The 14292-nt window shown below is 62.6% G+C and overlaps 2 protein-coding genes across 3 annotated transcripts in view; one reads left to right on the top strand and one right to left on the bottom strand.

The window, feature by feature from the left end:
* Positions 1 to 31: 31 nt before the first annotated feature.
* Positions 32 to 10696, top strand: AUP1 (AUP1 lipid droplet regulating VLDL assembly factor). Of its 2 annotated transcripts, XM_069014796.1 has the most exons (15): positions 32 to 312; positions 598 to 735; positions 1172 to 1322; positions 2493 to 2680; positions 2835 to 2907; positions 5001 to 5074; positions 5849 to 5915; positions 6445 to 6550; positions 6688 to 6834; positions 6971 to 7131; positions 7286 to 7374; positions 9597 to 9726; positions 9801 to 9895; positions 9982 to 10131; positions 10344 to 10696. In XM_069014796.1, the coding sequence occupies exons 1-15, from the start codon at positions 263 to 265 to the stop codon at positions 10390 to 10392; spliced, it is 1668 nt and encodes a 555-aa protein (XP_068870897.1). In that variant the 5' UTR covers positions 32 to 262; the 3' UTR covers positions 10393 to 10696. The 2 variants fall into 2 exon arrangements, with proteins under 2 accessions (XP_068870897.1, XP_068870896.1); XM_069014795.1 differs by lacking the exons at positions 9597 to 9726; positions 9801 to 9895; positions 9982 to 10131; positions 10344 to 10696 and adding an exon at positions 8200 to 8437 and having other exon boundaries at positions 49 to 312.
* Positions 10697 to 10926: 230 nt separating this feature from the next.
* The window catches only part of LOC138109200 (dedicator of cytokinesis protein 2-like), a 45123-nt gene continuing 41757 nt past the window's right edge, over positions 10927 to 14292 (bottom strand). The window contains exons 46-53 of the mRNA XM_069012275.1: positions 14020 to 14196; positions 13805 to 13888; positions 13580 to 13717; positions 13160 to 13245; positions 12586 to 12736; positions 12208 to 12334; positions 11711 to 11844; positions 10927 to 11638 (exon numbers count right to left, since the gene is read on the bottom strand). Coding sequence (XP_068868376.1) covers positions 11549 to 11638; positions 11711 to 11844; positions 12208 to 12334; positions 12586 to 12736; positions 13160 to 13245; positions 13580 to 13717; positions 13805 to 13888; positions 14020 to 14196 — 987 coding nt within the window. The 3' untranslated portion in view covers positions 10927 to 11548. The remainder of the gene's footprint in view (positions 11639 to 11710; positions 11845 to 12207; positions 12335 to 12585; positions 12737 to 13159; positions 13246 to 13579; positions 13718 to 13804; positions 13889 to 14019; positions 14197 to 14292) is intronic.

The following is a 14292-nucleotide window of genomic DNA, read 5'->3' on the forward strand; positions in this document are numbered from 1 at the left end:
GTAGTCCCGCTGGGAGCTACCGTCCTGCCATCAGCGAGATGTGCCGATAACCGGCGCGACGGCGGAGCAGGGCGGCCCCGCGGTCAGAGCCGCTCACCGGGCCCGTCGGGGCCGCCAAGGGCCGTAGCCGAGGCGAGAGTGCTGCGGCGGCGCGGTGCGGACCAGGAAGGCGGCACGCTCCCAGCGTGCCCCGCGCGCGGCCGCGGGCAAGATGGCGGAGGGTGCGGGTGTGGGGCGGCCGTGAGGCACCGGCACGGCGGGGATGGAGCCGCCCGCGGCCCCGGGCCCCGAGCGGCTCTTTGACTCGCACCGGTGAGCGCCCGCCCGGGGCCCGCGCGGTGGGGATTCCCGAGGGAGCCGCGCGAGAACTGCGGGAACCCCGGGCGGGGGTCGCGAGGCCAGCGGAGGGCCGGGGTGTCTCACGGAAGCCGCGTGGGGAAGGTCGGGGTGACCCGTGGGGGGACCAGGGAGGGTCTGGAGTGTGCCTGCAGTGGGTTGGAAGGCTTGTTGGGACCACGCCGAGCGGCGGCCTCAGGGAGGGTCCGGGGATCGTTCCGGCCCTTCTCAGGCGGCCCCGGCCGCTCTCTGCCCCTGCAGGTTCCCGACCGATGGGTTCCTGCTCCTGGCCTTGCTGCTCTACGCCCCCGTGGGGCTCTGCCTGCTTGTCCTGCGCGTCTTTATCGGCGTCCACGTGTTCCTGGTCAGCTGCGCCCTGCCCGACAGCGTCCTGCGCCGGTGCGTGGTCTCGGGGGGCTCCGGCTGCTGCCCCGGGCGGCCCTGGGGTGGCTGGGCTGCCCCGGCCCCTGGGTATCACGACCCGCGGGGGCTTGGCTCAGGCAAGGATCTGTGGGGAGCTGTGCCTTCGGGACTCCTTGTCATCAGGAGCCTTGGAGGTGCTTCCTCTGTAAAGCTCGGAGCTGGCAGCCACCTCTGGAGTGCTCAGGGACTGGTCCGGAGCGCGTGGATCGGCGTGGTGTGCTGCTCAGGAGTTCTGTGGGCACTTGCTGCCCTCATCCCAGTCCCCGCCCTACAACAATTCCTGCTCCAGATGTGTCATTTCCATTCGGTCCCAGTGTCGTTTGTCCAGCCGCCAGAATTCCCGGGTCCCTGCGTGTTGGGTGTGTCAGGCTCGGATGGTGGGACTTGAGGAAGATCCTTGTTCCCCTGGCAGGTTCATTGTCCGTGTGATGTGCTCCGTGCTCGGGTTGCTGGTGCGTCAGAGCGACCCTCGGCTGCGCGGGGCCGGCGCCAGGGTCTTCATTGCCAACCACGTCACCCCCTTCGACCACAACGTTGTCAGCCTGCTCACCTCCTGCAACACGGTGAGGGCACGGCCGGGGCTCCTCCCCCAGGGCGGGGCACGGGCGGCTCTGCCCGATTTGGTCTTGCAGTGGTCACAGTATCTTAGAATATTCAGGGTCGGAAGGCACCTTAAAGCCCACCCAGTGCCACCCTTTGCCGTGGGCAGGGACACCTTCCCCTAGCCCAGGTTGCTCCAAGCGCCATCCAGCCTGGCCTTGGACACTGCCAGGGATTCAGGGGCAGCCACAGCTGCTCTGGGCAACCTGGGCCTGGGCCTCACCACTCTAACAGCCAAAAATTTCTTCCTAATATCCAGCCTAAATTTCTCCTCTTTCAGTTGTACCCATTACTGCTTGTCCTGTCACTCCAGTTCCTGATGCAGATTCCCTCTCCAGCTTCCCTGTAGGCTCCTTCAGATCCTGGAAGGTTTCCTCTCCAGATCTGATTTATTAACTCAGGGTGTTAACCTTGAGGTGTTTTCTGTGGCTCAGTGTCACTCTTGGGCTCTGACTGAAAAAATGGAACAGGGTGAGGAGCAGCAGGAGCTGTTACAGTGAATGTTGATTTTGGTGAAGCATGGACAGATCCCAGCAGCTTCTTCCTTCTCTGGCCTTCTGGATAAGGGGGCAGGGTGTGGGGTTTCCCTCAGCACTGGGTGGGCAGTTTCAGGGGGTGCATGGAGGGTGCTGAGGGAGCTGCATGTTGGTGATGCTTGGGTAGTTCTGGGCTGTCCCTGCTCTCCTGTAAAATCCTTTGTGTGTGGAGTTCCTGAGTCAGCAGGCTCTGGGTGGCTCCTGTGTCCTGCACAGCCATGGATTTACCCCTGGCCTGGAGAGGAGGGACTCCTGGGAACAGTGTGTGTCCTGCCAAGTGTCTCAGGGACTGCTGGAGAGAACACTGGGAACACAGGCAGCTGGGAGTGCGTGTGTCTGGCAGGCAGGGCGCAGTCTGAACTGTTTGGAATCCAGTCCCTGTGGAACTGGGGCTGGAGCAGAGGCTGAGGCCTGGCAGTAAGGTGTTCTTGGCCACCAGTGCTGTCAACGCAGGTCACTCTCAGTCCCAGAGAGGTTTTTGCTAACAAAGAGGAACTTTGTCACCTCTGTCAGCTGGGAAGGTGGGCCTGGAGGGGCAGGAGGGCCTGGAAAGGTGGGAAGGGTGGCATTTCCTCCTCACTCCTGTTCTCCCTGCAGCCTGCATTGAGCGGTGCCCCAGGGTTCATCTGCTGGTCCCGGGGATTCATGGAGCTGGGAGTGACAGGCAGCCGTGCGGAGCTGGTGGATTCGCTGAGGGAATACTCGGCCCACGAAGGGAATCCCCCACTGCTGCTGTTCCCAGAGGAGGCGGCCACCAACGGCCGGGCCGGGCTGCTCCGCTTCAGGTGCGGGAATGGGAATTCCCACGGCAGGGTGGCACTGGGGAGCGGGAATTCCTGCAGCAGGGTGGCTGGGAATGGCTCTGGGGAACCAGCACTCTGTGACAGAATGGCTCGAGGTGGCTCTGGGATCATTCACTGCAGAATTCCTCCCTTCCAGCTCCTGGCCCTTCTCCATCCTGGATGTGGTCCAGCCCGTTGCCCTGCAGGTCCGGAGGCCGTTGGTGGCCGTGGTGAGTGGTGGGCACAGGGACAGGGTGTGGGGTGGGCTTTGTGCCGGGCTCTGGGTGCTGCTGTTCCTTCTGCTCCTGCTCTGGAGCTTGTGGTGTGGCCTGGCCTCGTGTTCTGGCACCCCAGAAACAGCTGCTGGGAGCTAACACTGTTCCTGGTGCCTTTCCTGGGAACTCGGCCCAGTCAGGACTCCCCTGGTTTCATTGGCCAGTCTGACAGATGTTTGGTGGCCTGGCTGGCTGTCACTGTGCCTCTGGCTTCCATGGCCAGTGCTGTCTCCTCTCCTCTTGGTGAGTTCCCTGCTGTGAAAGACCAGCTGCAGTCAGTCCTTGTGAGAGGGCCCATGTGCCAAAGGTCCTGCCGGGCTCTGGAGGCTCCTGAGCTGGTGCCCCAGGCACAGACACAGGACATGGTGCAAGAGCAGCCCCACACAAGGGATAAAGTTCACGAGGGCAATGGCAGTGCTGCCAAAGGCAGGGAAACTGCTCTCAGCGAGGCTTTGTTGAATTTCTTATTTCTTGATATTTATAATTTACTGTCTGGTGAGAGTCATGGCTGTCACTCATGGGTCTGGTGTTTCTGTGGGACACAGCAAAGGAACCCCTGGCAGGGTGAGGGGTCAGCTGCATGTGTGCAGGGATGGGAACTGCAGGAATATTTGGCAGAGCTTTCTTAACCCCTGCCAGGCCAGGGAGGCTGAGGCAGAGTTCAGGGAGGGCCACAAGTGTGGGTGAAGATGCACTTCTCTAGCAATGAGGGTAAGTTACATTTTGAATGACTCCTCCAGAGAAGTGGGAGATCTCTCCTGTTCTGGACAGTTTATAAGGAGTTTCTTGTGCTTTTATTTGGTTTGGTTCCTCTGAGAAATTCAGAGATTCAGAAATTCAGACAAGTTATGTGTCTGTCTGTTTATCCCTTCCCTTGTGCATGTCAGGAGGAACAGCGGGTCTGTGGGGAGGTGCTGGTTACAGTCACTTCTTGGCTCAAATTCTACCTCCAGAGTCTGAGCAGGACTTTGTACTTCCTCCACATTGGCTGAGTAAATCCTGGTGCATTTCTGGTGTGATTTTAAACCATCAGAAACTCGAAGGACTGGAGATGTGATATTTCAAATGGTTCAATTGGTGTTTTATAGAAAGTTTTCTTACATACTTATGTGATATATATCAAGCACTGGGCTGATAAAAACACCAAATTTGGGGTTAAGAAAGAATTTTTTCCAGTTGCATGAAATGTTGCAGGAGGGTGTTGTTCTGTGGCACAGGCAGTGTAGCTGAAATCTGGCTGTGGGCATCACTCCAGGCATTTGGGTTTAGGCTTCTGAGGTTCTGTTTGTCCAGGAAATGAGGCTTCTCTGTTCCCATCATGCTGGGCTTTTGGGGCTTTTCTCATTTACAGCTCTTCTCCCCAGGCCGTGGGATAAACCAGGCATGAGCCTGTCTGAGAATCACAGAATCATTTGGGTTGGAAAATCCTTCTGAGCCTATGGGGTCCAACCATTCCCCCAGCACTGCCAAGGCCACCACTGACCATGTCCCCAAGTGCCACATCCACAGGGCTGGTAAATCCCCCCGGAAATGGGCACTCCCCCCTGTCCTGAGCAGCTGTGCCAGGGCTAGACAGCCCTTTCAAGGAGGAATTTTCCCAATATCCAACCTAAACCTCCCCTGGCACAACCTGAGGCCGTTTCCTCTTGTCCTGTTCCCTGAGAGAGCTTGCAGGAGCTGGGACATCACAGAGAGGTTGTTCCCACCAGAATGAGGGAGGCTTTCTCATGGTTTTGAGGCATTAGTAGGTTTTCAGGCATTTTTGGTGCTTTCTGAAGGCACAGACTAGGAGGGAGTGTGGGGATACTGAGGGGAAGTCTTGCTGCTGTCTTAGTGGGAGGAAAAGGTGACTGGGACCAGTGAAAACTGGTGATGACTAATGAGGGTGAAGCTGCCCTGGGGCTTGCTCTGCTTGCACTGCCTTTGCTGTGCCCACTTTCCCAGTCCTCCAGCCACGGCTCAGGTGTGCTCTGCCCACCTCCATCCCTTGTGGAGCCTGGACCAGCTCCTGTTCCATGGGTGGAATCTCACTGTGCTCTCTTCCCCAGAGCGTGGCTGACTCCTCCTGGATCGCGGAGCTGCTCTGGACTTTCTTCGTTCCCTTCACAGTTTATCAAGTAAGGTACTACGTCTCTCTCTTCCGTTTGGGGCAGGGTTGAGGGTGGGCAGGGCCTTGGTGTCACCGTGGCAGTGAGAGCTCCCTCCCTGGGTGCCACAGCGGGGCTGGGCTCGGCACCATCTGGGCCTGGCCATGTCCAGCTGCTGGACCAGCTTCTGAGGTGGAAAGGAGTCTCAGTCTCTCCAGGTGTTCAGTTCAAGTTTCCAGGTGTATTTTTGAAGCTGGTCTGCAGTGGTTCTCTCCAGGTCTGCTCAGCCCAGCGGTGCTGGCTCCCAGCATCTCTTTCTGTCCCTACAATCCTTTGGGAATGGGGTGGTCCAGGGGGATGGTGCAGTGGTGGTCCATACCCCTGCCCAGGGCATGGGTGAGCCCAGGCTGGCTGAGTAGCTTTGCTGTAATGAGGGCAGTGGAAGGGACTGGGAATCAAATGTAGGGCTTGGTGTATTTCAGCACAGGAAAGCCTTTCCCTGGTTCTATCTGCCTGAATTCTGGGTGACCTGTTTTCTACTTCCATGTAAATGGCCACGGATCCTCATTAAGGCCTTTCTGGGAACTGTAGATCCCTCGTGTTACACTTGAGGGCTAACACAGCTCTGATGAGCCAGTTCTGTCTTCTGAGCCGAGCCATGTCCTGGATTTGGGAGTGGGTGTTGGGGTTTGGTGCTCCAGTGGGGAAAGGTGTGGGGGTGAGCCCGGAGCGTGGAGGTGAGGATGGCAGGGTGTCTCCAGGGGCTGCTCCCAGCAGGGCTGGCTCCATGTGCTGTTGTCCCCGTTCAGGTGGATGCCGTCTGTCCCCAGACAAGCGGACGAGCGGAGTGAGGACTTTGCGCTCCGAGTTCAGGAGGTAGGAGGGTGGTGTGGGAGAGGGATGTGTAGGACTGCTGCAGTTTGGGATGGGCACAGAGGAGAGCAGGGTGCAGGCAGAGTTGCAGAGGGCGTTTCTGGATGTGTTTGTGTGATGGGAGCTCTGGTATGTATTTATTGTCCCTTACTCAGTTATTTCATGGCCTATTTGCCACCCCACATTGAGCTTTTCTGCAGTTGTCAGGGCTCTTCCCATCGAGTTCAAACCTTTCACCCCCTTTTTATAATGCCACGAAGCAATTGTTTCTCCACCCTGCCCATATGTGCTGAGTACTTCACAGCTCCAGACATCTCCTTGTCAGCCTGTTTTGGCAGGATGATATTGCTACTCCTCATCCTTCCTGGTTCTCTGCAACGCTGAAATGCATCCCTGAGGCCCTGGAGAAATCAGTTCCCAGCCCTCTTGTCACCGTGGCTCCATGTACCCCTGACACGCTCCCCAGCATGGAGGGGCTGCCTGGGCCGTGTGTGTTGTGTGTTTTTACGTGTGACTCCTCTGCATTCCACAGCTCTTGGCCATGGAGCTGGGTGTGGTATCCACACGGATCACCGCTGCCGACAGGACCGAGCACATGAAGAGGCTGAGGCACACGTCACGGCTGCCCTTTGCCCCAGGTGGGCATCCTTGGGGGGGCTCCTGGCTATGGAACCTCAGCCTGGGCTCTGCTTTTGGGGGGGCCTCTGTCTGCTCTCAGCGACAGGCTGCGCACTTTTAGTGCCTCACCCTGTGCCCACTGTCTTTTCTCCTGCAGCCTCGAGCCAGCGCCCAGCAGCCCGGCCCAGGGTGCCCCCCAGCCTGCCCGGGGGTGCTCCCGAGGACGTGAGGGTCGTGGCCATGGCACAGCAGGTCAAGGAGGTGCTGCCTCACGTGCCCCTGGAGGTCATCAGGACAGACCTAGGTGAGTAGAGACTCGGGTGGCAGCAGGGACGTGGGGGCACCTTCTGTGGTCAGAAAGAAGAAACCTTGTCCCCACTGCACTGGAACACAGTGGCAGCCAGGATGGAGTGTCCTGATCTCTCCCTTTGTCCCTGCAGTCCAAACCAACTGTGTAGACACCACCATTGCCAACTTGCTGGAGGGGAGAGTTCCCTTCTTCCCTGAGAGTAAAGAGGCTGGAGACCTGCCTGCCCCGTCTACCTCCCAGGCTGCAGCTGCTTCTGGCATCCAGGGCTCTGTGGCTGCGCCTTCTTCCAAGGTACTTTGGGGTTGTGTCTCCGTGCTCTGGTGGCTCGTGTGTAGGACTAGCCAGGGGCATGGAGCACAGACCTGGCGTGCCAGGTTCTTCCAGAGCCACCAAGGAGGCCCCTGCTTCATCTGTCTGCTGATGGCTCCTGTGCTTTCTCTTCCAGCCAGCTACAAAGCAGTTTGCAAAGTCCCCCGTGGAGCGTCACCTGTCCTTGCAGGAGAGGAAACGAGCCTTGTACGACTATGCCAGGAGGTGAGAGCCCCCCACACGTCCCCCTGCTAGGGCTATCCAAGAGCTCCCCCTGCTCAAGCCCCCAGATCCCGGCCCCAGCAGCACCCGAGATGTCCTGGGCACTGGGCTCTCCAGTGTGAGTCATGTTTGGCTGATGGGAGTCCCTGTCGGACTGGGTTTCTCAGGGGTTCCACTGGCGCTGTGGCACCCTCAGTGTGGGCAGGACATTCTTGCTTGGCACCAGGGACAGCGCTGTTAATCCTCCTTGGTGTGAGGGAACAGGGAGTGAGTTTGATCTCTGTGCAGGGTTTCCATGAGGTAAATCATGGGACAAGAGGCCAGTTCTGGTGTGTGGGTCTTGGTTTAGGAAGATACAGAAAACTGAGAATTGAGTTTGAGGGGAAGTTGAGTGTGCCTGGGCTTGTTGGGCACTGCAAGGCTGGGGTGGTGCTGCGGGATCTGTCCTGTTGGGAAACCCTGACTGGGAAACCTGGCTGGGATCTGCAGGGGTGCAGGGACTGCCATGGGTACCTCCCAGCCTCTTGCAGCCCTCACTCGGTCCATGCTCTGTCGGGCTTGTTGTACCTGTCCCGTGGCTCTCTCAGAGCAGCTCCTGCTGCCTCCACTCGTTTCCATGAGCTCCAGGCGAGCTTGGAATGGAACCAGGGTCCGACCAGAGCCAGCGTGCAGCCACAGAGTGCCCAGCCCTGGGGTGCTGCGGTGTCCCCAGCTCCCGGTCCCTCGGGGCTGCTTCCGGGCCGGACGGGTGATCCCCGGGGGGGGTTGGCGGTCAGGCCCCTCGGGAGGTCCCAGCCCCGCGGTGTCTGAGGCCGCTCTCTCCTGCAGGCGGTTCGCCGAGAAGCACGGCGCGGCAAGGGCCGGCGGCAGCCCCTGACCGGAGCCCCGGACCTGGCCGGTGGCAATCCCTGACCGGAGCCCCGGGCCGGACCGGACGTGGCCGGTGGCAATCCCTGACCGGAGCCCCGGGCCGGACCGGTGGCACCGGGAGCGCGCGGGCCCCGCGCGGACGGGACGGGCGGGGCGGGGGCGCCCCCTGGCGGCGGAAATAAACGGCGGCAGCGTCCGGCGCGGCTCGGGCTGTGCGGGCACCGGGGCGAGGGGCGGGGCCGGCGGGAAGAGGGGCGGGGCCGGCGAGGGGCGGGGGCGGCCCGGCTCCGTGCGGGTCTGCACGCGCCGCAGCCGACGCCTGCTCGCGCGCCGCACGTAGGCGCCGCTTAAAGAGGCAACGCGGCGGGGCCGCCGCCCCCGCGGCCGGGCGGGCTGCGGCTCGCGGGCCCCAGCGGGCGGAGCCGGCGCCCTTTTAAGAGACCGGTGCCCGGTGCTGGTGGTTTTATTTACATGGGGGCTCGCTGGCGTCACGTGACTGTCAGCGGCGGGGGCTGCGCGCGGAGCACCCGCGGGGCCATGGCGGGAGCCGGCGACGACGGTCCGGGGGGAACTGGGGCACCGGGGCGGGATCGGGGCACTGGGGGAGCCGGGCGGGCCGGGGAACCGGGGGCTTCGGGGCACCGAGGGGTTCGGGACAATGGGTGACCCGGGCGGGAAGGGACACCGCGGGGTTCGGGACACTGGGGGAGCCCGGGGATCAGGGGGCTGACGTGCACATAGGGGGTCTGGGTCACCGGGAGTCCCGGGTGGTTGATGTGCACTGTGGATGGGGAGCAGGTCAGTGGGGAGCCCAGGCGGGGTTTCTGCGGGGCTGACGTGCGCCGGGGGCCGGGGAGCGCGGGGGTCCCGGGCAGGCCGGTGTGCACCGGGGGTTGGGTCAGTGGGGGTCTCGAGGGGGGCTGATGAGCACCGTGGGGGCGGGGCAGATGTGGGTCGCAGGGGAACAGCCCTGGGGTGCGTGGGACGTCCCGGGTTGGAGGCTGCACTAGGTGCTCCCGCGGTCTATGGGTAGGGGTGCGGGGTGATCCGGGGAGAGCTCCCCACCGGGATGGGATGGAGTGCAGGGGTGGGTCCAGGACAGCACGGGGGCTGACAGCCCGTCCAGGCTCCTGGGTGGAGCTGCGGTGTGGCCCAGGCTGCCCTGAGCCCGAGCCGGCACCCTCGCCGTTCTCCTGCCACGCCGACGTGGAGCGGATGCTGCTGGAGGCCCAGCTGGAGACAGAGAGCGGTGACGGGTGAGTTCCGAGGGGGAGCCGAGCTCCGGAGCCTGGCTGGGCCGGGGCTGGCACTGGAGGCACAGGCTGGGCTCAGTGACTGAGGGTTTCTGTTTGCAGGGCCCTGCTCGTGCTGGGCTCCCCAGCCTGGGATGACGACGGAGCCAGCCATGGGAGCGAGCAGCCGGGGGAGAGTGAGGTGCTGCCTGCCCACAGCCAGCCCCCAGCGGGCTGCCCCCACCCCCGGCAGGTGAGGGAGCTGCCCCCACCACGCCCTGCTGTGCCCCCGGGCTCTGTTCTGACCTGCCCTGTGTCTCCTTCCAGTGGGATGTGCCAGAGGAAGCCAAGTGGAGGCAGCGACGCCTGACAGCGTCCCTGGGCTGGGCCTGTACCCGCTGCCCTCGGTACCTGTCTCCAAAGTAAGTCCTGTTGTCCCCTGCCAGCAAATCCTGCTGACCCCCATGCTGCTGTCCCTGTGCCCCTGTTAATCATGCACTTTTCCCAGGGAATTTGCCTTTGTGTGCTCCCCCCAGCCAGTGCTGTGGAGCCTGCAGGGAGGTGCAGTGGGGAGGAAGAAGAGACTTTTCAGTTCAGAGCTGCTGCTGCTCTTCATCCCCTCGCTCTTGCTCAGCCACCTGCTGACCCTGGGGCTGGGGTGAGTGTCTGTGGGTCTCACCATGGGCCTGGGGGAGTGTCTGGAGGCTCTTGCCCTGGGACTGGAGGAGGAGGGAACGCTCCTGCATTTGAACTGCTCATCCACCACTGCTCCCAGCAGCTGCAGTGGTCTGCTGCCATCTCCCCTTGCTCCTGGCTTGCTGGGGCCCAGCACCCTGTACCAGTGCCTCACAGTCACTCTCTCCAATCCAGGATCTACATCGGGAAGCGCCTGGCAGCCTCCTCAGCCAACCCTCTGTGAGGAGCCGGGCAGGCAGCACCCGCTGCTCCGTTGGGAATGTGGGGAGAGCCCGGCACCAGCGCAGCCTGACCGCTCCCAGGCCCCGTGTTCGTGGCACGAGGCGCCTTCTCCCCGTGTCTCTCCCTCAGCCCTCGCCTCAGGAGCTGATCCCACTCTCCCCTGTAGACCAGAACCCGCTGATGGCAGCTCCCAGCCACCAGCAGCCCCTGCTCTCCCCATCCCTGGTTACGGGTCCAGGTCCCCCTGTAACACAGACTGTAAATACGACTGAGCCCACCTGAATAAAGAGCCCTGTGCCAGCTCAGGGGCTGAGCAGTGAGTCCCCTCCCTGTGTCTGGCCAGCACAGCCTGGCTTAGGGAGTGACCACTGGGCTCCCTGGGGTCCTTCCCTGCGGCAGGAGGGCGAGTGCCTGTGCTTTGGGGTGGTGCCAGCTGGGGATGGGCCCCTGGTGGGCTGTGGGCGAGCAGGGGTGGGTGCTGGGGCTCACACGGGTGCTCAGCCCCCATGCAGGTGCCTGGCTGAGGCATTTGCCCTTTATTAGCCGTAGCTGCAGTGCAGAGGCAGGAGCTGAGCGTGGCATGGCCAGTCAGGGCAGTGACACCTGCCTGGTGCAGGTGGCAGGTGTGGGCAGGAGAGGTGGCACTGCAGAGCGTGAGGCTGCCAGGGCCCATGTGCACACCCGTGCAGTCTGGACCAGGAATGTGTCTTGGTGCTGAAGGATGGGGTGGGCAGCCAAGGAGCAGGAGCTGTCCCGTGAGTGGGGAGCAGGAATCACCCAGAAATGCCACCAGGGAGATCACTGGTTCCTTCCCTGTCATGGTGCAGTCCATGGGCAGCTCGGTCCTCGTGGCTGGGAGGGGCTGCATGTGTGGGAGCTCAGCACAGCTCCAGTGGCATAGGAAGCATCCAGGGCCAGGTGGGTCCCAGCCCCAGGGGACACCGGGAGGGTGGCAATAGCCAGAGTTGGCGGGACACAGGGTGGCAGTGCCCAGTGCACACGGGGAGTCCCGTGGCCATGCAGGATGCTCCAGGTGGCAGTGCTGCAAGAGGTGCTCCAGCAGGTGAGAATCAAGCAGGGCTGTGGGTCCAGCAGCTGGCTGGGCACTCTGGGCAGGGGTGGCCCCTGTGGACAGTGCAGCTGCAGGTGGCATCAGGTCAGAGCTGTGACAGTCGCTTGGACTTGGGTGGTGGCAGCGGCGGTGACTTGGGGCTTTTGTTCCCATCCACTATTGGAGATGTGGATGCCTGTGTGCAGAGAGGGACGTGAGGGGTGGTGGGACTGGGGGCCAGGGCCAGCTGGTGCCTCCCCTCCAGTACCTTCCCTCCTGCTGCAGCATCGCTCTGCTCCAGGAACGTCTCGTACACCGCGGGGCTGAACTTGCGGGGCAGTGGCGGGAGCTTGCTGGCGCTTTTCACACGGCCACCAAAGCCAGTGGGAGACAGGGATGACCCTGTGCAGGCAGGAGGGGTGGGATGGAGGCTCAGCCAGCCTGGGGCTGCGTAGGGCCCATCAGCGTCCCCAAGGCTGTCGGGGCCAGCGTTCCTGCCTACGGCAGTTTGGCAGTGCTGGGCAGAGGGGACAGAGGTGCCATGGAATGTGAGCCCCGCCAGGAGCAGGGAGCTTGGCACCAAGACCCGGTGGCACAAGGTCCGGGATCAATGGCTACAGCCCCACAGGGAGTATTCAGCAGGGGTGCTCCCACTCTGTGCCACCATGAGGGGCACAGAGGCATATGCTGGGGGTGGTGTGGGAGGGCACCGCCCTGCTCGTGGGGCTGTAGGGACTCTCAGGAAGGTGGCCCGGCAAGTTGTACCTGCAGTGCGGGGCTGAGCCCCAGCAGCAGCTCGGCTCGGCGGGGGCTGTTTCCCATCAGAGCTCAGGCTCTGATTCCCATCAGAGCTCATCTCACTGATGTTGCAGGAGAGTCTCCACTTCTCGTCCTGGGGCACAGAGGGGAGGCTCAGCACCTCAGGCGCCAGGCAGCCCTGCAGCCCTGGGTCTCCAGCCTTGTGCCCTTCCAGCCCCTGCTCCTGCCCTCCCTGCAGCAGGGGCTGCCACCAGCCCCCCGAGGGGTCCCATCTGGGCGGGGGGCTGGTGCTGTGGGCAGGACCAGGGGCTCTGGATGCAGCAGGACACCCAGGGGAGTGCAAGCAAGGCACCAGGGAGGCACTAGGGCTGTGCTGAGCATCACCTTGGGCTCTGGCAGCTCCGAGATGGACTGGCATGGGTCCTGCCGCCGGGGCCCGAAGATGGAGCTTGAGCGGTTCTCCTTGCGCTCGTTCCTGTGGTCCTCGCTCTCAGAGGGGCGGGGGGCAGGCTTTGGGGTCGGGGGTGCCTCTGTGCTGTGGGGTGACTGGGACAGGTGAGGGACAGCAGGGGAGGGAGGAGCAGGGCTATGCCATGGACCAGCTGGAGCATCATTAGGAGCGGCTGCACTCAGCCAGGCACCAGCACCGTCCATGGCAGAGCCCCACAGGGGAGGTCTGGGGGACAAGAGTGGATGGCTCAGGTGACAGCAGTGTCCAGGTGAGCCTGGGAGCTGCACATGGGGTGTCTCCCCTCCATGCCCCTCATAGGGGCAGGGCCACCGTGGTGGCCTGGCGGGATGGACCCCTGAGATGCACTTGGCATAAAGGGAAGGTGGAAGGGTAGAGGACTGGGGAGGTGGGAGAAGCACCTGGGGCAGAGAAGAGTGAGGAGGGCTCAGCAGGGAGGGCTGAGGGTGGTGAGAGGGGACAACCAGCACTCTCCACCACAGCACTTGCCTGGCTCCAGTGTAGCTCAGCCGGTCCCAGTCAGGTACCCAGGCTATGGACCGGGGTCGTCCGCTCCGCCGGTCCTCAAAGAACATCTGAGAGACAGCCAGGAGGGATGAGAGGGCAGAGCCTCCCCAGCCCATCCCTGGGCTCCACCAGGGCCAGCAGTGCCCTCTCTGACCGATCCTGCTTCTGCATCAGTCCCAGCCACCCCCAGCAGTGCTGTGCCCCCTCCTGGGGCAGGCAGGGACCCCGAGGTCCCCCATGCCCAGTGCCCCTCACCCTGTTCCTGCCCCAGCTGTGGCCTCAGCCAGCTGCTCCCTGCTGCCCCACACCTGCATTGGCTTGTCCAGTGTCACCCCCATGGTGCCAGGCACTGCGTGTGCCCCCCAGCTGTGCCTGCCCCATGCCCACTGCCGCGGCACTCACCATCTCCCGCATCCCGTACTGACTCTCCACCTTGGCCCGCAGCTGCTCGAAGCACTGCTCCATGCGCTCGTGGAAGGGCCGCAGGTCCTCTGTCACCTTCTGCCCATGGATCCGGATGCCCTCTGCCAGCAGCGGGATCTGTGGGAGAACAGGGACTTGTGGGGCTCCCTGGGACGGGGGACACCAGGGGAGCTGTTCCTGCCAGGCGGATGCTGCGCCTGTTACCTGCCAGGCGATCAGGTCCTTCAGCTTCTCGATGTTCACTCCATCCTCAGGGTGCTCCTGGATGTAGGACTCCTGGAAAAAAGCCTGCAACGACCCTCCTCAGTTCCACTGCTGGGCTGGCCCCAGCTCCACAAAGGCTGGGGATGGCAGAGTGGTGCCAGTGCCAGGCCTGGCTGTGCCCAGCCGGCCCCAACGTAGCCCCTGGGTGTCCTCACCTTCTCATACTTGACGAAGCCACCCATGACAGCAGGGTCCACGATGCCATTGAGCAGCATGGAGAGAGGGTTAATGGGCAGGCTGGGGTCGTTCTGGTGCCGGTTGATCTCGCTCATGATTTTCTCATTGGTTTTCATCATGGTCTCAATGGCGTTTTGCAGGGGGGAGATGATGATCTGTGTGCAGAGAGGGGTCAGCGCTTGCTGGCACAGCCACCTGCCCCTCCTCGTTAGGTAGGGCTGGCAGGGTGGGCTCTCCCCATCCCACTGGAG

The sequence above is a fragment of the Aphelocoma coerulescens genome, chromosome 4 (assembly GCF_041296385.1).
Source record: "Aphelocoma coerulescens isolate FSJ_1873_10779 chromosome 4, UR_Acoe_1.0, whole genome shotgun sequence".
Lineage (NCBI taxonomy): Eukaryota > Metazoa > Chordata > Aves > Passeriformes > Corvidae > Aphelocoma > Aphelocoma coerulescens.